Below are 21980 nucleotides of genomic sequence, written 5' to 3'. Positions count from 1 at the left end.
CAAAAATCTACTTTGCAAAAGAAAAAATTACAACTTTGTAATGCAACTTTCAAAACAGAAGCTCTTTACATATCTGAAATTGTGATAAATGGTGGCACGCCACAAACAAAAATCATAAAAAACAACCAAAGAAAATTCTCAGGAAAATTTTAGTATTGAAATGAAAAGAATGGAATTTGGATGAAAAAGAAATACGAGGAGAGCTACACGAAGCGCCAAAAAAACTGGTACAGGTATGTGACGGGACACAACATCTCTGAAGCAGCGATGAAGTGAGGATTTTCCCATACAACCATTTCACAAGTGTACTGTGAATATCAGGAATCCAGTAAAACTTCAAATCTCCAACTGCAGCTGGAAGAAGATCCTGCAAAAAAGGGACAAATGGTGACTAAAGAGACTTCTTCGTCATGACAGAAGTGTAACCCTTCCAAAGATTTCACGGCTGGGCCATCAAAAAGTGTCAGCGAACGAACCATTCAGTGAAACATCGTCGATATGGTCTTTCAGAGCTGAAGGCCCACTCGTGTACTCTTGATGACTGCACGACACAAAGATTTACGCCTCGCCTGGGCCCGTCAACACCGACAATGGACTGTTGCTGACTGGAAACATGATGCCTGGTTGGATGAGTCTCATTTCAAACTGTATCGAGCGGATGGACAGGTACGGGTATGGAGACAACCTCATAAATCCATGGACCCTGCAAGTCAGCAGGGAACTGTTCAAGCTGGTGGAGGCTCTGTAATGGTGTGGGGCATGTGCAGCTAGAGTGATATGGGACCCCTGCTATGTCTAGATAAGACTGACAGGTGGCATGTACGTAAGCATCCTGTCTGATCACCTCTATCCATTCACGTCCATTGTGCATTCCAAAGGACTTGGGAAAGTCCAGCAGCATAATGTGACATCCCACACTTTCAAAATTGCTACAGAGTGGCTCCAGGAACACTATTGTGAGTTTAAACACTTCCCGTAGCCACCAAACTCCCCATGCTTGAACATTATTGAGCACATCTGGGATGCCTTGCAACGTGCTGCTCAAAAGATCTCTACACCCCCTCATACTCTTACAAATTTATGGACAACCCTTCAGGATTCACCATGTCAATTCCCTACAGCACTACTTTGTCACACATTAGTCGAGTCCATGCCACGTTGTGTTGTGCCACTTCTGCATGCTCGCAGTGGCCCTACACAATATTATGCAGGTGTACCAGTTCCTTTGGCTCTTCAGTGTTTAAAGTTACATCAAAATCACAGACACCATCAGAAAATAATTACAGTTTCATTGTGACCAGTAAACAATGAATGACAGGCTCACAAATAAAATTACAAACTTTGCCTCATCATTAGAAAAGCACAACAACTGCTTAACAAAAGTTAAAAGATCTAACAGAAACTGTTATTCATGAAGAAATCATCACTAATTCATGAACTCAAATTTGCTAAGAATCCTACCTGACAAAATTCACAAAGGACAGAAGAATGTAAGATTAAACACAGTGGCCGAATAAGGACATAATGAGAAGAACAGAAGAAAACTGTGCAAAAATTAGTTTCAATGCACTCCATAGTTGAGCACAATAAATTTAGAAAATGAGAGAGATGTAATTTTGTAAGAAAACTGTAGTATATCTCTGATTTACATATTGCACGGACAAAGTCAATAACAAACTAAAATTCACCTTGCTGGTGAGTTATTTCTCGTAATTAGAGGAGTAAATGTATGCTGCAGGAATCGAGTATATTCGAAGCAACAAATGAATTCCATACGCAATAATTTATCTGTCAGAGTGAGTGGAATTTTCAGTAGAGGTTCAATATAGAAATCAAAGTTCAGTGTAGTGTTAATCAGTGGTAGCCAGTTATCATGTGCTAATGTGCTACAGCACGCTGTAAATATCACACAAAAATATGCCATTATGCTTTAAATGTGAGCCAGAAATCATGCTAAAATTGCAACATTTTCTTCAAATGTGTGCTGGTATGCAAATAAAATGGACAAAAACATTTTTGTAGTACTCTCACCAGTGAAATCAGTGTCAAGTGCTGAAATGAGTGTCAGCTGTGCGATTCGATCAGCTTAGAGAAGTGACACAGCTGTCTGTTTCCTAATGGGCATGCTCTCTTGGTTACTCATCCCTTCTGGCACCATGAGTGCTATGATGCTCACAGCACCATGTTAGTATTTTTCCTTGAAAGCGCATGTTGTGTATTGTGCAAGAATCAAGTATGAGAGCTTTTTCGAGAATTGCTGTCATGATGGCACTGGGGGCGAGTGGGGTAAAGCACAGACAGGCAATTTCAGCACCCAGGTTCAATTTAAACTGTTAATTTTAAAATTTTAAAATAACCATTCAGTTTGCAATAAATTAATATGAAGGTTCTATGATATGAAGGACATGAATGTGTGGAGTCTGTTCTTTTGGAACAGACACCACTCGGAATCCTCAGCTATGATACACGGTATGTAAATTGAAGGTGGAGGGAGTAGAAAGGGAGAGGGAAGAGGGAGGAGAAAGGAGAGGGGGCAGTGAGGGGCAGAAGGGCAAAGGGGGGGGCAGAGGAAGGACAGGGGGCAGAGGAAGGACAGGGGGCAGGGGGAGAAAGGGCACAGAGAAAGGACAGGGGGCAGGGGGAGAAAGGGCACAGAGAAAGGACAGGGGGCAGGGGGAGAAAGGGCACAGAGAAAGGACAGGGGGCAGGGAGAGAAAGGGCACAGAGGAAGGACAGGGGGCAGAGGGGAGAAAGGGGGCAGAGGGGGGAAAGAGGGGAGGGGGGGGGAAAGAGGGAATAGGGTGGAAAGAGGGAATAGGGTGGAAAGAGTGAAGAGGGGGGAAAGGGGGAAGAGGGGGGAGAGGTGGAGAGGGAGGAGAGGGGGATTGGGGGAGTGGGGGGAGAGGGGAGTGGGGGAGGAAGGGAGAGGGGGGATAGCGATGAGGGGGAGGAGGGAGGGAGGGGCAGAGGCGGGAGAGGGGGAGAGGGGGGATAGCGGTGAGGGGGAGGAGGGAGGGAGGAGCAGAGGTGGGAGAGGGGCAGAGGGGGAGAAGGGGGAGGGAAATGGGGAAGGGAGAGGGAAAGAAGCTGATGATAGCAACTGCGTAGGGACTTTACGTGGAATCAGCTGTTGATATCAGCAGTTCATTCCCCTTCCTCTTCTTTCTCCCCACTTCACCTTCAATTTGCATGTATAACAGCTGCAGATTCTGCGTAGTGTCAGTTATTTTGGGCATGTCTAGGAGATCAGACACTACACATTCTTATCACTGATTCTCCTTGATGGGCAATGAATCCACTCGTTCAGGCAGAATATTGTTTGACCTTCAGTTGGAATATAAAAGTAGCGAGCTTGTAGGACACAGACAGGGACAGGGACTGTGGATAGGTGGCGATAGGTGGGAATGTAAGTCGGCAGGGGAGCGTAACAAGACACCTCATGCATTTGCGACAAACACTGTGTCTGAATGCACAGTAATTAACGCAACTGCCTCATAAGCGCGAGATCATGGGTTCAAGTACCAGTCCGGCACACATTTTCATTCGTTGCCATTGATTCACACGAAGACCTGATACAGATATCATCATCATTTTGCTTCCCTTCCCTTTCTTTTCTCTCCCCTTCAACCTCAATTTACATGATGCTAGATTTAGTTATGCTTATTACTCTTGTAAGTCAAAAGGGTATGGGCTAGATAGTGGAAAACAAATGAGTAGACAAGGAAATTTAGTATGAAAGTGTTTTTTGTACATGATCTGCAAAAGAGGCTCTTTTCCACTAGACCTATAGAGGAGAAAGTAAGATTTATAGAGTTAGATAGATCTACTTCAGATGTAAATCTAACAACAGAGAGATAAGGACAAAGCCTACCGATTTTGATTAGGGAACATGAAAAATTCGAAATTAAATGTCCAAAACCAATCCATAAGCACAAATACTCACAACTGAGAAAATCTAGATTTACTGACATCTATAAAAGAAATCGAAGGAGTCATTAAAACCTTATAATGCTAGTGGAGAAGACAGTGTTACAACAGAACTTTTGAAATGGTCTCTGCCAAAATATAGGCTAAACTTGATCTATGTGAAAACTTAGAAAACAGCAAAACTCTCAGCAAAGCAGAAGATGGCCTTGATACATCCACTACATAAGAAGGGCAATAGCCATGTTAACAGCAACAGAGGAATGTCATTGCAACCAGGTGCACGTAACATGTTTTCCAATATCAGACTAAATAGTGTAGAAACAAAACTGGAGAGTAATTTCGAGGAATATCAACGTGATTTTTTGGAATGACAGATCATATTGTGAACAAATATTTCATCTGAAGTCAATCTTTTGCCACAGATTACTGAATTCAAAAGGTCAGTATTTTTCTTTGAAATTGGATGTAGCCTACTGAGCACGCATAGAATATGAACAATTTTTAAAGCACCATTGCCATGACTCCACTGTGAGCAAGTGGTCTTAAGCACTGACTGGTAATTCATGGACCCACAATGTTCAACTACTAATTATAAAATTTAAATAAATTTATACAGTTTGATATATAAATGTAAAGCCAGTATACAGGGTGGTCCATTGATAGTGACCGGGCCAAATATCTCATGAAATAAGCATCAAACGAAAAAAACTACAAAGAACGACACTCATCTAGCTTGAAGGGGGAAACCAGATGGCGCTGCCATAGGTTAAACAGATATCAATTGTGTGTTTTTAAATAGGAACCTCCATTTTTAGTACATTTTCGTGAAGTACATAAAGAATTATGAATGTTTTAGTTGGACCACTTTTATCGCTTTGTGACACATGGCGCTGTAATAGTCACAGACGTATAAGTACGTGGTATCACGTAACATTCCGCTAGTGCGGACGATATTTGCTTCGTGATACATTATCCGTGTTAAAATGAACCGTTTACCAACTGCAAAAAAGGTTGATATCGTGTTGATGTATGGCTATTGTGATCAAAATGCCCAATGGGCTTGTGCTATGTATGCTCCTCAGTATCTGGACAACATCATCCAAATGTCCGGACCGTTCGCCGGATAGTTATGTTATTTAAGGAAACAGGAAGTGTTCAGCCACATGTGAAACGTCAACCACGACCTGCAACAAATGATGGTGCGCAAGTAGTTGTTTTAGCTGCTGTCGTGGCTAATCCGCACATCAGTAGCAGACAAATTGCGCAAGAATCGGGAATCTCAAAAACGTCGGTGTTGAGAATGCTACATCAACATCGACTGCATCAGGAATTGCATGGCGACGACTTTGAACGTCGTGTACAGATCTGCCACTGGGCACAAGAGAAATTGCAGGACGATGACAGATATTTTGCACGCATTCTATTTAGCAACGAAGCATCATTCACAAGCAGTGGTAACGAAAACCGGCATAATATGCACTACTGGGCAACGAAAAATCCACGATGGCTGCGACAAATGGAACATCAGCGGGGTAATGTACGGTGAAGCATTGTGGGAGGAAGGAAAATTGGCCCCCATTTTATTGATGGTGCTGATTTCCTAGGTAATGTTCTACCAATGTTACTACAAGATGTTTCACACTGCATGACAGAATGGCGATGTACTTCCAACATGATGGATGTCCGGCACATAGCTCGCGTGCATTTGAAGTGGTACTGAATAGCATATTTCACGATAGGTGAATTGCTCATCGAAGGAACATACCATGGCCCGCAAGCTCACCAGATCTGACGTCCCCGGATTTCTTTCTGTGGGGAAAGTTGAAGGATATTTACTATCATATCCACCGACAACACCTGACAACATGCGTCAGCGCATTGTCAATGCATGTGCGAACATTATGGAAGGAGAACTACTCGCTGTTGAGAGGAACGTAGTTACACGTATTGCCAAATGTATTAAGGTTGACGGACATCATTTTGAGCATTTATTGCATTAATGTGGTATTTACAGGTAATCACACTATAACAGCATGCGTTCCCAGAAATGATAAGTTCACAAAAGTACATGTATCACATTGGAACAACTGAAATAAAATGTTCAAACGTACCTACATTCTGTATTCTAATTTAAAAAACCTACCTGTTACCAACTGTTTGTCTAAAATTGTGAGCCATATGTTTGTGACTATTACAGCGCCATCTATCATAAAGTGAAAAAAGTGGTCCAACTAAAACATTCATATTTCTTTAGGTACTACACGAATATGTAATAAAAATGGGGGTTCCTATTTTAAAAAAATGTAGTTGATATCCGTTTGACCTATGGCAGCGCTATCTAGCGGGCCAACCATAGCACCATCTGGTTTCGCCCTTCAAGCTAGACAAGTTTTGTTCTTTGTAGTTTTTTCATTTGACGCTTATTACGTGAGATATTTGGCCTGGTCACGATCAATGGACCACCTGGTATAGTAGAGTCACACTAATCCGATGTCAGATCGTCCGACTCCCTGTTTAGTCCAACCATCCCATTTCTGGTGTTTGTTTGTGTACACAGTCAGCTGCTACAATCAGATTTGGACTTGACCATGACCCATCATCTGCAGTGTGGATCAGCAGGCAATTTACCAATGCTGGGTGTGATAGTTCAGTTTTAGCACAAAATAATTTGTTTCTAACTTTATCGATAAGTGTTATTTTGCACACATTTGTTTTACAAATTAGTCACAGTTTGTTCTTACAAATTAAAGTGTGTAAAACTAATTTATGGCACCAACTAAATGTAAACAACCAGTCGTTGAGTCTAGTGACGTGAGTGAGTGGAGGGCAGGTGAAATTGAATGTACAAAGGAAGCAGAATTAAGTGACAACCAACTTATTGACACCATAATTATAACAACCGAAGAGAATGAGAAAGATATAAAGACATTTTGAGGGCTACAAAACGGCAGACCATTGTTGCAAAATCAAAGTTGTCATCTGCTAAGCAAAAGAACATTACAGACTTTTTTCATCCTGCTTAAGAACAGAACATTTTTTACCATGTTTTATACAGTTAAGTGCGTATCAGTAGCTAGTCAATGTAGTACTTTAATAAGGTATGTACAGACAAACAAACTCATTCACAGTAACAATAACTTATCGTAAAATACAGATGTATTTTGCAGTACAGGCACTACTGTACATTACATTTTCATGTACGATCTTTTAGTAAGTGAATGATTTCCTTTATTTTGTTACTTTATTTTGTTACAGGAAATAATATTTCAGACAGCAGTCACAGTGTTTCCAGTTGGAAATTAAAGATGTGCTACACTGCACTGTAATGCTTTGTGTCCATAAAAGTGTTTCTCTGATAAGCTGACCTTTTCTGCATCCCGACCGTGGTCCCAGACCTGTAGGGGTCGAATTAGTCAGGTTCTACTGTGTTCAATTCAGTTATGATTACTACCATTGTAAGTCAAAATGCTATAGGCTGCCACATTGTAACACAGAGGTATAATTCTGCATGAGTCACCACTAGTATTAATAGTGGTGACTAAATTGCAAAGAAAGCCAAAATTCAATTAAACACAGGAGACATCTTGCAATAACATGCAGTATTTACAGAATCACATTTCTCAAACAAAAGTTGATGTGTTGCCATAAGTTCTTTCCTTATTCATCACCAAAATGGAACTGTAGATTTTCAGTATAGTGATTTTAATGGCACCAGATGGAACATTAGGACTTGACACAAGCATTATGTGGCCATGCTACATGATTTTTTCTATTCAAGCTGCAGTATACCTGAATGAATACTCCCCTGCCCCCGAGCTGCTCCATTCTGCTGTGTTTTAATCACTTCACTAAAACTCCATACTTGCAGTATGATGACAGATATGGGAAGAACATACAGCACAGCACCTCCTATCTTGGGTAATATGATTACACGTATTGTATGAATTAAAATGTATTGTTTCAAGCAAATGTTTTGCTTTTGGTACAATAATACCTCTTGCACACCTGCAGGTCTTAACTGTCTGTTACACTGTACTGTTTCTTCAGTGACTCGTGCTTCTGCATTCTACAGATTCATTAAGCTTCAAAAATCGATTTTGCACAGAAGTGGAGTTTCACAGATACATGACTGACAGGTGGTGAAACAGACACATGTCTGTATTTTAAAATAATTTTTATTTGGGTTATGCTGGTGGCAGTGGTAACTTGCTTTTTCATGCTATGGATACAGTTGAGGACTCAGATTTTGTATTTCAAGACAGAGATTTTGATTCAGTAATCTCCAAAGCAGGTAGTTTTCATTCGATACCTAGCCACGTATGTGAAACTCATAACATAGCTTGTTGCCCTGGATAAAGTATCATTTATGGGCACTGAATTTTATATTTGGTGTGCTCAGGGATGTGTAATAGGATCATCACTGTTCGTGTTATACATTAACAACTTATCAGATAGAACTGGTTGTTACAAGTGACATGTAAATCTATATTTTAAAAAAAAGTTTCATTCGGAAAAAAATTGTAGCAATATCCAGTTACATCTCAACAAATTTCTCCATTTTGTACAAAGGAAAGAAAACAAAATAACACAGTAGCCTTTCACTACAGTTTAATGACTCACAACTAATGTCAGACATGTCTCACCAGTACCTGAGAGTAATGAAGTGTAAGTGTAAGGATATCATGTGGAACAGTCACATAATGTCAGTTGGTGGTAAAACTAATGGTGAGATTTGATTCACTGGTTGGCCACTGAGAATCTGCAATTTTTCTATGAATGAAATTGTTTATACTATCATTAGAATAGTTTTTGTGATTCTCAACAGGTTGGATTAATAGGGAACATTGAACATGGATGAAAAGAGGGACTGCACCATAGTTCACAGGACTAAGTAATGAAAATATTGAGAAAAATCAGCAAACAAGATACCAGATATCCCATGAAATCAATTTCCAAAAATTCAAGAAACAGTTATCAGAACAGAATTCCCAAATACTCTTCATTAATCATGAATCTCAGCTGAAGGAACTGTGAAAGCAAAAACTTATAACAGGACACAGGGAAACAAATACATGCTACAAAAGTAAGTTTAAGTTGGGGATAGTGAAAGTTATTTTTTGTTCCCTGTGATATATTTATGAATGATACTAATATTTTTAAATTGTGCCTATTTCTGCACAAGGGGGTAAGTGCATTGTGAGCTTGATGTTAGTTGCCTATATGAAATTCAGTGACATCAAATTTCATACTTACAGCATGTTTCCATGCAATGAATGTCTTGTGTCTATGAGTGGAATTGCCCCAAAAAATCATTCCATTTGACATTGAAAAATGGAAGTACACAAAGCACAGTAATTTTCTAATGCTTACATTAGCAAAAGCAGCAAATACATGTTAAGAAAATGCTGCTTAACTCAAGTTTTTGAGAAGATCTATAATATACAATTTTGAATCATTCTGATCAATAGTGTGTGTTAAAAGAAGTACTCCCTATTTTGAGAGGTGGTGTGCTATAACCCTGTGTGTAACATGACAAGGTTGTACATCCTAAGCACTGGGAAACTTGCAACAACTGTAGGAAAATAGGACATTTCGCAACTGTGTATTATTCCCAGCCCCCTCCTGCAGACATGAACATGGGTGTTAATTGAGTGTCTCAAGTGCTTATGAATCATAACAGATTGTTTATTAAAGTGCAAGTGATGGACACAGTGCTCAAACTACAAGTCTGGCATGAGCGCAGCTGTGGCTTTACTGAGCTCACAAACTTATGTGGATTTGGGGTCTCGGGTGTAGTTTACGGTTAATCCATTGGTGAATTACAACAAGCAGCATATTTCAATTTTTGGGAAATTTACAGCTCCAACTATGTATAAATCTGTGGTTTGTTTGTCAAGTTTTTTGGTAGTAGATGATGCTCTTACAAAAATTTGTTCAGTCTGCATGTTTTCAATGCTTTTCATGTTTTCAATGCCTTTGGTTTTTCCATTTAGTATACAGTGCACCTCATTTCCAGCCAGGTTCCTTACCAGCTGTAAAATTCTCTGTCTTCTGTGTTCCCATCTCTTTTCTTGGATAGGTTGCATTGTGCAACTAACTCTGTGTCCCAAATTACCCTGGAATCTACAGTGCAACCATGCTCTTCCTGTGTGTGTCCTAATCGAGTGGCATTGTGTGACCAATTGAAATAAGAATTGTAGAGGCTGACATTGTTGGAAGTCATATAGCCTATTACATCAAGTGAGTGGGCTACTCCACTCGTGATTGTTAAAAAAAAAAACTGACTGGCTTGCTTCGCCTCTGCGGTAGGGACTAGTTGGCTTAGCCTCTGCATTAAAGTTTCAATTAACACTCATTCTATCATTGACATCTACCCTTTGCCCCATCCCAATGAGTTATTGGCTAATATCTCTGGAGGCCACTTTTTTTCCAAAACTGATTTATGCAAAGCCTTTTTACATGTTCTGCTGATGGAGATTCTAAATGACTCCTTATGATTAACAGGACTTTTAGGCTGTACCAGTCTCAGCAGCTCCTATTTAGTGTTTGCTACTGCCTCAGTGATTTTTCAGTATGTTTTTCTTAGTGATTTACCATTTACTGAGAAAGAATCAATCATACTTCTGAATATTTCATTTATTGTTCCTCCAGCCTCCTCATGCCATTTGAAAGGAGTTCAAGAGATAGAACGAAGGCTGATTTTATTCAACATGTTGTCAGTGACAAGATAATTACAGATGGAAAACAGGACAAGGAAGGAAATTCAATGCATCATTTTCAAACTATTCTAGCCTTCTGCCTACTCAAACAGATTGTGCACAGTGGCTTGCAGAGAATATATTTGGATTTTATGATAGATGAGTTTTAGTACTTACCGGAGGTTCTTCTTTAACAGATATGTACTCAACCTCTTGCTTGGGAGACACCTGAGTGTCAGCCTCCACCTGAACCAAAGGAAATGAGTTATGTATAGGTGAAACATAGAGTAAAGAAGCACAAATGAAACTAGTCTAATCAACATAAATGAACATGTCAAGACAATTTACTGTACAGTGGAGGTGCTGAGTCGCAGACAGGCACAACAAAAAGATTTTCATAATTAAAGCTTTCAGCCATACATTCCATCCTGGATTTTCCATTGTTTGATTCATGTTGAGACAATTGATAGTCTGTGCCAGACTGACTTGAAGCGGGGGTTTCTACATTTCGGAATTGAATGCCAAAATCACAGGACTATCTAAGAGGCAGAGCTCAGTTCAGATACTAAACAGACCTTTTATATTTCAATCTGGTATGTGGAAGGTGAGAATAAATTTTGGTAGCTGAAGAGTTCCTAGGAACTGATATGGTACATAACTTACAGCATTCTCAGAGGCACTGCCTGTTTTTTTGTCTGATATTTGATGGTGTTACATTACATAAGACTTTAGCCCAGGAACTGTTGATTTTAGCTGACCACTGACAATTCCTGTCTGCAGAATGTGTCATGACCACCAAAAACGTGTGTGAACAGTGCTGTAACTATTGAGCTACCTGACACTTCCAAGCCAGACACATACTTCCATTGTCAATGATGTTTCCTCAAATGATTTCCGAACACCACTACACGAGGCTCTACCATGGGGCATGTGATACACCTTACGGCGGAAAATGCCAATGTCCTCCACTGACTCAGTTTTACCAGTGGTACTGTTCCCATATACCAAGTGGGAGAACCTTGTGTAGTGGTGTTTGGGAATCAAACAATGTAAAAATTAGCAAAACCGAGAGCGAGTCTGGCTTCAGTTTTCACTGATATCAGTTCCCATCATTACATCTTCACTGACTTTCTCCCCACTGGTGCATCCATTTCGTCCTTATCGTATTTTTCACACATATTTGAGTGTATTTTTGCGTAATCTTTTGGATGTAATTCCACTTTCTTATGTAATTTTTCGCATTTTTTGTACCACCATGGATCCTTGCTCCTTCCAACTGCGTCACTACAGAAAAGTTTCCTTATCCCCAGCCAGATCTCAGTCCCACATACTGTTCCTGCATTGTTGCTTGGCTCATGAAATCCCCCCTAATGGCCTTACCATCAAATTACCCATCTCTGGTTGTCACCCCTCCTTCCACAATGACCTCCACCTGTTCAGATTCCGCCAATCCTTAGCCCTCACCAACATAATCCTGCAAAACCATATCAACTAAGCCCAATCCTCCTTGCAGTACCTTCTCTCCACCCACAAAATTCTCCTGCTGTGCAATCCCAAATTCCTGGAACCCATAACACACAGTGAAACTCTTGCCCTGCATGAACTTGATCAACATGCACAATGCCACCTCAGAAAGCTGTCTAACCTGCTCACTTCCAGTTCCTGCCTCGGAGTACCACTGTCCACCACTTCTACAACAACCTTCAAACCTCCCACACACCCCCTCATGGCTGACAAGCCCTGTCTCGCAGACCCACTACACTTATCCCACCCTCCAAAACTCCGTCCCACCACCACACACAACCCAGAACCTAAACAGACCTGCAAAACAGTTATGAACCTTTCCTCCAGAAGCCTTAGTCCCACAGAAATATCAGTCCTTTCCAAATGCCTCACCTTTCGCCCCACTCCCAAATTCAACCATGCAGGACTAGTTAAAGACCTTCTCTCCTTCTCCTGGTCCCTACAGTGGAAACACTTTTTCGCCACCAACCCAACCAATCAGATTCAACCAAAGACCAATATTGAACCTTGCCTAACTCAGTTCACTTCTCTATCCAACCGTGATTCACCCCCACTGCCTCCAAACCACCTCCTGTTAACTTTCCAGAATTTCTTAACCTCAAACCTTGCCTCACCATTATTCCCCAAATACCTCAACATGCAAACCAACCTTACATCCACAGGAAGAACCGCAGTCCACCATCTAAAAACTGATCCCGAACTTTCAATCCTGCCTGCAGACAAAGGCTTCACCAACATTGTTTTGAACCGCAAGCGTTATGTGGCAGAAGGACTCTGACAGCTGTCAGATACTTCCACCTACAAACCATGCCACAATGATCCCATTCCAGTAATCCAACAAGATCTCCAGTCACTACTCAAATCCTTAGGCCCATCCCAGAACCTCTCCCCAGAGTCCATCTCTCTACTTACCCCTACTGCTCCCTGCACTCCCACCTTCTACCTGCTTCCTAAAGTCCATAAACCCAACCACCCAGGACACCCCGTTGTGGCCGGTTACTGTGCCCCAACTGAGAGAATCTCTGCTCTCCTAGACCAACACCTTCAACCTATTACCCAGAACCTATCCACCTACATAAAAGATACCAACCATTTCCTCGACCGACTCCCCACAGTTCCTGTCCCTTTATCACACGGTGCCCTGCTAGTCACTATTGATGCCACCTCGCTGTACACTAACATTCCTAATGCCCATGACCTTACTGCTATTGACCACTACCTTTCCTGATGCCCTATGGATTCCAAACCAACAACCTCCTTCCTAGTCTCCATGACGAACTATATCCTGACCCAGAATTACTTCTCCTTTGAAGGCATTACCTACAAACAAATCCGTGGTTCGGCTATGGGCACCCACATGAAACCATCCTATGCTAATCTATTCATGGGCTATCTAGAGGAATCCTTCCTAAAAACCCAGAATCCTAAATCCCTCACCTGGTTCAGATTCATTGAAGACATCTTTGCTATCTGGATTGAAGGTGAGGACACCTTATTCACATTCCTCCAGAACCTCAACAACTTCTCCCCCATTTGCTTTACCTGGTCCTACTCAACCCAACAAGCCATCTTCCTAGATGTTTACCTCCACCTCAAAGATGGCTACATCAGTACCTCCGTCCATATCAAACCTACTAACCACCAGCAATAACTCCACTTTGATAGCTGCCACCCAGTTCCACACCAAGAAGTCCCTTCCATACAGCCTAGCCACCCACGGTCGTCACATCTGCAGCATCTGCAGTGACGAGCAGTCCCTCTTAAAATATACCGAGGGCCTCACTGAAGCCTTCACTGACCATAATTATCCTCCCATCCTTGTATAAAAACGAATCACCCATGCCTTATCTTTCCAGTCTCCCACCACCTCCCAAAGTCCCATAGTCTGGCCACAGAGGAGCATTCCCCTCGTAACTCAGTACCATCTGGGACTGGAGCAACTGAATTACATTCTCCACCAGGGTTTCGATTACCTCTTGCCGTGCCCTGAAATGAGAAATGTGCTGCCCACTATCCTTCCCACCCCTCCTACCGTGGTATTCCGCTGTCCACCGAACCTACACAATATACTCGTCCATCCTTACACAACCCCTGATCCCAATCCCTTACCTCATGGCTCATACCCCTGTAATAGACCTAGATGCAAGACCTCTCCCATACATCCTCCTACTACCACCTACTCCAGTCCGGCCACTAACATCACCTATCCCATCAAAGGCAGTGCTACCTGTGAAACCAGTCATGTGATTTACAAGCTAAGCTGCAACCACTGTGCTGCATTCTATGTAAGCATGACAGCCAACAAGTTGTCTGTCCGTATGAATGGCCACCGACAAACTGTGGCCAAAAAATAAGTGGACCACCCTGTTGCGGAACACGCTGCCAAACATGATATCCCTCATCTCAATGACTGCTTCACAGCCTGTGCCATATAGATCCTCCCCACCAACACCAGCTTTTCTGAATGGCGCAGGTGGGAACTTTCCCTGCAATAGATCCTACATTCTCATAACCTTCCTGGCCTCAACCTTTGATAGTCACTGTCCTCACCCATCCAGCCCCCTCCCTGTTCCCATTCCAGCACTACACAGCAGTCATTTCACCACCACACCCAGTCTTTTAATTTCTTTTTATTTCTCTCCTTTCTGCTACCCCCCCCCCCCCCCCCCCCCTGCACCTTCTCTCCTGCCCTCTGTCTAAACTCCCAACACTTCACTGTCCGCTACTCCCACCTTACTATCCCTCCCCTTCCCCACCCCATTCTCCTCTTTACCCCCACCCAGTTGTCACTCCCATCATGCACTGGTGCTGCTGCTCGCAGTGTGGTTTCAGCTCTCTTGAGACAGCAGACGTGTGTGCAAGTTGCGTTTGTGTGTGTATGTGTCTACTGCTGACAAAGGCCTTTATGGCCTAAAGCTACAATTGTGTGAATCTTTTTGTTGTGTCTATCACGACTCAGCATCTCTGCTATATGGTGAGTACCAACTTTCGTTCTCTAGTATTGATACTTTTCATTTTGGCACATGTAACTCATTTCACTTAAAGGACGCACGCTGTTCCTGCAATACGGGAGGTGCTGAGTGCCTGATTTACTAAGTTTTCTGTAAGTTTACACCCATCTGGCAATAAGTTGCCAGATAAACGAAGCTTTGAGTGACAAGCAGTGTTAAAGCTGAGGGCAGGACCAGCTGGTGAACTGAAGGCTGTGGGGGATTTGTGAAGAAGTGGCAAGCTACTACAGGTGTACTTGCACGATGGCTCAGAAAGTCCAGCCAGTTGAATGGTGGAGGATTAGCATATGACTGACCTCCCACTAACTGCCATGTGTGCACTGCACAATATTGGCTACAATATTGATCTTTTAAGTTCCCAATTATCTACATTAAAACTAAGTACCCCATACTCTTTGTAGCAACAAGACAAATTTAGTTGTCCAAATTCGTGTGTATGGCCAAAACTGTAGACAATGGGCTATCTTCATGATTTCGGAAATTACATGAAAATACTTAATGTATTGCTGCATGCAAACATGTACATTTACAGATGACTGACTGAATGACTGACTGACTGACTGATTGATTGATTGATTGACTGAGGGAAGTCATGGGACCCAATGGTGAGGTCATCAGTCTGGTGATTCCAAAGACTTGCAGAAGAGAGCGGGTCTGCTAAAAGTGAATGGATCTAGTCAGAGGAGTCAAACTACAAAATGAGAAAGTTAAAACACACACAGTAGAAGGCATAAAAGAGTACACTAAAGCTAAAAACAGAGGTATAAAAGAGTGGTCTTTGCACAGGGAGTGGTCATGGGTCTCAGACCAAGAAAACATGAAGAGAGGCCCCAACCACTACCAACCAGCCCCTGCTCCTGCTCCTGCTCCAGGAACAAAGAAAAATCTTATATCTGAAAATAAAAACCACTTTTACAGAGGAAACCCAGGACCAGTTCAACCATCCATGAATCATCTGCTATTATTAAAGATAAAGACTCTGGAAGACTAAACTTAGTACTAAGGGTGAAAAGAAGGGGATATTCCACCAATGTATGACATACCGTCAGTCTGGCTCCACAACCACATTGTGGGGGTGGCTCATCACGCAAGAGAAAATAATGGGTGAACCTGGTGTGACCAATGCAAACACAGCATAAGACAGCGGATCCTTCCAAGCGGAAGGAAGAGCCCCAAACTGCAGTAGTCTTCTTGATTGTGCACAACTTATTACTGAAAGCAATAGCACATCATATGTCATTTCACTTTTGGGCAAAGAGAGATTTCATGTAGATCCGTATATCTGCAGCTGTAATCATGAAAGGGAATGGGGTAAGTGTGGCGAATGACAGTGGCTTCGAGTGGTCGCGCTAAAAGCAGAGATATTCCAACTCAGCGGAGATTGACTGCGCATGGAACCCCTTTGGTTCCTTGATTATTCTTAGTTTTTGTATTTGACCATTTCATGTTGGAATTATTTTGTGAGTTTTTGAGTGATTGCTAATTTTATTGTGTTTTGTCAGTCAAACAATAAAAGCCAAGTAACACTCTCAAGAAGTTCTGCATTATTTCAGCAATATATATTAGTAACTTCATAAGTATCTGCTTTTCTAGCCAAATGGTCAGCCAGATCATTCCCTAAGATACCAACATGACTTGGGACCCAGAGAAAGACAACTGAGCAGGCGGCATGCCCAAGGGCTAATAGAAGGTCATGGATAGCAGAGACCAAAGGGTGACCAGAACAGCATCAGTTGATAGCCTGCAGGCTGCTCATTGAGTTGGTACATATTAAAATACTGTGGAGGGAGGCCTGAGAAACAAAATGGAGGGCCCTGTTAATGGCTTGCACCTCTGCTGTGAACACACTAAATGATCCCAGCAATCAATGCATCTATAGACAGGATCTAAACAGCAATTGTTAGCAGACAGTTGCACCAGTGAGTGGTAGAAGTCACACATTTTTATCATATCTAGTTTCAGCATGAAAACCATTTCAAATATGAGAAAATCAAGTAAAGAAGCCAGAAAATTCAAATACAGTATCAACATTTGTTATACAGACAGGTCTGTAACGACCTATGCCGAACCTTCATCCTCAAGTATTCAAAATTTCTGGTTTCGGTTATAGAAATACTCACCAGAGTTTTAGATTCTGAATTTGCATGACTATTAGGCAGTTTTATAGTGATTCAGACATGGAATATACTTGGATATGTGGAATTTGAACTTTTATTTCTTTTGAATATTTAGCTACACGACTTAGCAATATTTCATCACAGTTATTTTTGTTAACCTATGATGCATTAGGACATTGTACTTACATCCCTAGCACAGGAATTAAGGATATAGATCCAGTATGTATTCTCAGATACTAAATTTTACTTCATGGAATTCAATTCTGGGAAATTATAGTGAGAGTCTCTTTCATACATGTAAACTTGTAATAGTCACTAGTTATTTCATGTATGTTGTTTGCTGAATAAACAACAAATTTTAATTCAGTTTCAAATTACCTTTCTTTCAATGAACATTTTCACACTTTTACTGTCAGTAATTATTAAATTTTGCACAATGTATCTAAGCAGTTACCTGCTACTGAACAACTACAACACAGCTTATTGTAAAAGTGTGTGTACCAGGACTATTCGAAATGTCACACATTTGTCCATTTCCTTAAGCACTTTCTCAGTGATTGTCTTTCAGTTTGATCGACTCAGCAGGGGAAGTTTACAGGCTGCAGGTTGAATGTCTGGATTCTGATCATATTCAATCTGCATGGAGAGTCAGAATACAGGGAAGGCACATGTCTCTACAAAAACAGAAGAGTGGGGCATTCACACATGGGTGAGTTGGTCGAGCGTGAGAGCGTCATATCATATCAAAGGTCCCTCATTCAAAACTTACTGATTACAATTTGTTTAAACTGTTTACACTTGAAACTGTTATATGAGAGGACATTTTCCTGACATGTAACATGACATGACTTTGTAGCAATGTTCTTTCAGCAATCTGCTTTTTCTTTGTTAGTTGAAAGTAGCAAACCTATAGACTACATTTGTACAGACAGGTATTGTGTTCTGTGAGAGATATGCAGCAGAACAGACACCACTCATGATGAAGCAGCTACTGAATGTGCAGTTTCACAAAATAAACATAAACAAATGAAACAACACAATAAAAAAAAAAAAACAATTGCATCACGCATTTGAAAGTATTAATAGTCCAATATAACACTTTCATGCATAATACAGAAAAAAAAATATATTATCATCATTGGGGTAGGAACACAGGACCCTCTGTACAATGATATAACACTCTACCAACTTCCCCAAGGAAGCTATACATATTTGTAACTTCCAGTTCGCTTTCCTGTGCTCTGTAGTTCTAGTGTTACTTTTAATTAATGTTTATGCTCATTCTGTGGGACAAAATCACATAGTACAAACTAGATCAGAGTTTTTGTTGATATTCTATCGACATACAATGTTTGGTGGCGATCTGAGTGCCTGATATCTGGAGGTTTGGATCTGGGCAGCACACGAAAGACTTTCACTCTGAAGACTGGCTTTATATTGTGTTTGGGCCTACAACTGTCACATGCAAACCACTTGTGTAGTGTTCCAATTTCTACATCCTGAATACTCTTCTACATTACAAAAAGTTCTCCAGAACTTACATTAATCCCCCCCCCCCCCTCCCCTTCCCCACACACACCGCATACACAACAGAAGAGTTTGTTAAACAGCAGCAGTCACTGCCCAGTGGTGGGCCAAGCATGCTCTGGTGGTTGCAACATCCCCCAACTGCACAGGGTATAAAGCTGGCAACACTGTGTCTACTTCAACAGCCATACTCTGCAATCCACTGTATAGAGGATGGCAGTGGGTACTTCCCATTAGCTGATACTAGTTATTAGGGCTTTTTCTCATTCCATTCACATATGGAGTACATTAAGAATGATTGAATGCCTCTGTGTGCCTGTGATTAATCTAATCTCGTCTTTGCAAACCGTAGAGGAGCAATACATAGGGAATTGTAATATATTCCTATGCTTTCTCAGGATAATTCCTATATATCGTCAAGAATTTGCTGCTTCAGTTATTTCACCATCTCCATGACACACACTCGTGGGTCAAACAAGCCTGTGGCCATTTGTACAGCCCTTCTTTTCATATGTTCAATATCCCCTGCTACTCTTATTTGGTGCAGGTCCCACACAGTTAACCAATATTTTAAGCTGGGTTGCACAAGTGTTTTGCAAATACTATGTTTCCCTAGTATTCTACCAATAAACCACAGTCTGACACTTGCTTCACCTATGACTGAGGCTGTGTGATCGGTCCATTTCATATCTCCGCAAAGTGTTACACTCAGATATTTGTATGAGTGGACCAATTCAACAGTTGTTCACTGATATTGTAGTTACAGAACATTAAGTTATTTAGTTTTGTTTGTTGACATCCAAGTCAAAACTATACAACACGAACACAGTGAGGAGTTAAAATATGACTATATGTCGGTCCCAATTGACGTAATAGAAGACAGCTAAAAACAGGCACGTGGAGAAAGGGCTAAAAGAAGACACCATACAGAAATGGAGGTCCAAAACTAAAAATTAAATGGCCTTTGCCATATTGCTTTGGCGGATAAAAAGTAAAACACAGTCAACAGCCCGCGCATCATTTGCTAAAACAGCCAATAACTCAGATGGTAAACCCAACTGGCAATGTAAACATTTAAAAAATGGGCATTCCATCAGGAAGTAGCAGACAGTTAAAACTTGGGCGCAATGTGTACAAAGTGGTGGGGTAGTGCCACTTATCAAATGGCGATGACTAAAAAGACAGTGCCCAACATGCACCCTAGTTAAAATGACCTCCTCGTGGGAGCTCAGATACGAGGACTGCAGCCTTGGCAGCAGCGTCAGCAGCCTCGTTTTCTGGCAGACCGACATCACCAGGAGCCCACAGAAACATCACACTGGCTCCACCAAGAGTGGGCAAGTGACAGTTTTCCTGGACCCGCTGCACTAAGGGATGGGCAGTGTACAGTGCACATAGACTTTGAAGGGCACTGAGTGAGTCTGAGCACAGGACACAATTGAAAAGGTTGTGTCACCAGATGTACCCCATGGCTTCGTACAGGGTGAAGAGCTCGGCAGTAAATACTGAGCAGTGTGCCAGAAGCCGATACCAAAAGACAGGGGTGCCAATGACAAAGGCACACCTGACCCCACGGTCAGTCTGTGAGCCATCAGTGTATACAAAGGTACTACTGCGAAGTTCCATACGAAGGTCATGAAACTGAAGACAATAGACCAAGGCTGGAGTGGTGTTCTTAGGAAGCAAGCAAAGGCCAAGGTTAACATGGGCTGCTTCATGAAGAGTCCACACCCACCAGGAAAGTTGCAGGTAGTGTGAAATTAAGCCACCATAGCAAGTGCCAAAAGCAAACTCCAGGCGGTAACAGAGAAGAGGGATGCATCCCGTACTGGTGATCAAAGGAATCATCAAATAACGAGGCATAGGATGGGAGACCACGCTGGCAGACAAATGGCTTGCATACCTACTAAGGATAGTCACGGTAGTAGGACAGTGGTAGTTCAGCAGCTTCAGCATACAGACTCAACTGGGCTAGTGTAAAAGGCGCCCTTGGCCATACTGATGCTGTGATGGTGGATTGCGTTGAGACGGTGTAAGAGGGATGGACGCGCAGACGCATAAACGAAGCACCCATAGTCATGTTTTGAACATACAAGGGACCGTTCCAAATGGAGACCGGTGGTTCAATTGGCACCCCCAGGAAGACACTGAGAAACCGCATACAGCGGGCTGCCAAGTAAGACACATGGGAGGACAAAGAGTGTTTCCAATCGAGCATGAGCCCCAGGAATTTTGTAGTTTCAATGAACAGAAGGGCAACAGGCCCAAGATGTAAAGATGGCGGGAGAAACCATTTGCACCATCAGAAATTCATAGAGATGGTTTTGTCAGTGGAAAATCGAAAGCCATTGTTTGTGCTCCAAAAGTAGAGACAATCAAGACATTGCTGAAGATGTCGCTCATGGAGACAGGTCCATGGAGAACAGCAATAGATGGCAAAATCGTCAACAAAAAGGGAGCTGGAGATGCCCAATGGGAGACACGACACTATAGGGTTAATGGTGATAGCAAAGAGAATGACAATCAGGACGGAACCCTGAGGTACACCGTTTTCCTGGATAAAGGTGTCTGATAACGCAGAACCCACACACACACTGAAAACTCGATCTTTTAAAAATGCCTGAAGGAAACAAGGCAGGCAGCCACGGAAGCCCCACGTGTAAAGATTACGAAGGACACCAGTTCTCCAGCAGGTGTTGTAGGCCTTCTCCAAATCGCAAAACACGGCCACAGTCTGGGATTTCTGCAGAAAACCATTCATAACATAGGTGGACAAAGTAACAAGATGGTTAACTGCCAGACATCACATTCGAAATCCACACTATGCATTCGTCAGTAAATTGTGAGACTCAAGCCACCATATCAGCTGGGCATGAATCATATGTTCCATCAACCTGCAAACGCAGATAGTAAGAGATGGGGCGGTAGCTAGGCAGAAGATTTTTGTCCTTACCGGGCTTAGGTGTGGGTATGACTGTGGCTTTATGCCAGCATCTGGGAAATGTGCCCTTTACCCAGATGTGGTTGTACATGTTAAGCAGAAAGTGCTTGCCTGCAAGAGAAAGGTACAGCAACATCTGAATGTGGATGGCATCTGGCCCTGGGGTGGAGGATCGGGATGAACTGAGAGCATGAGCTAGTTCCCTCATAGTAAAGGCAGCATTGCAGCACTCACG

General features: G+C 42.0%; 1 protein-coding gene across 3 annotated transcripts in view; it reads right to left on the bottom strand.

Annotated features, from left to right (window-relative positions):
* LOC126424761 (zinc finger protein 37-like) overlaps positions 1-21980 on the bottom strand; it is a 264776-nt gene that overhangs the window by 183295 nt on the left and 59501 nt on the right. For all 3 annotated transcript variants that reach the window (XM_050087505.1, XM_050087504.1, XM_050087506.1), the window contains exon 4: positions 10803-10871. In XM_050087505.1, coding sequence (XP_049943462.1) covers positions 10803-10871 — 69 coding nt within the window. The remainder of the gene's footprint in view (positions 1-10802; positions 10872-21980) is intronic.

Source organism: Schistocerca serialis, chromosome 10 (assembly GCF_023864345.2).
Source record: "Schistocerca serialis cubense isolate TAMUIC-IGC-003099 chromosome 10, iqSchSeri2.2, whole genome shotgun sequence".
NCBI classification, from domain to species: Eukaryota; Metazoa; Arthropoda; class Insecta; order Orthoptera; family Acrididae; genus Schistocerca; species Schistocerca serialis.
Note: the sequence above shows the minus strand (reverse complement) of the source record. Positions and strands in the feature narration are given on the sequence as shown.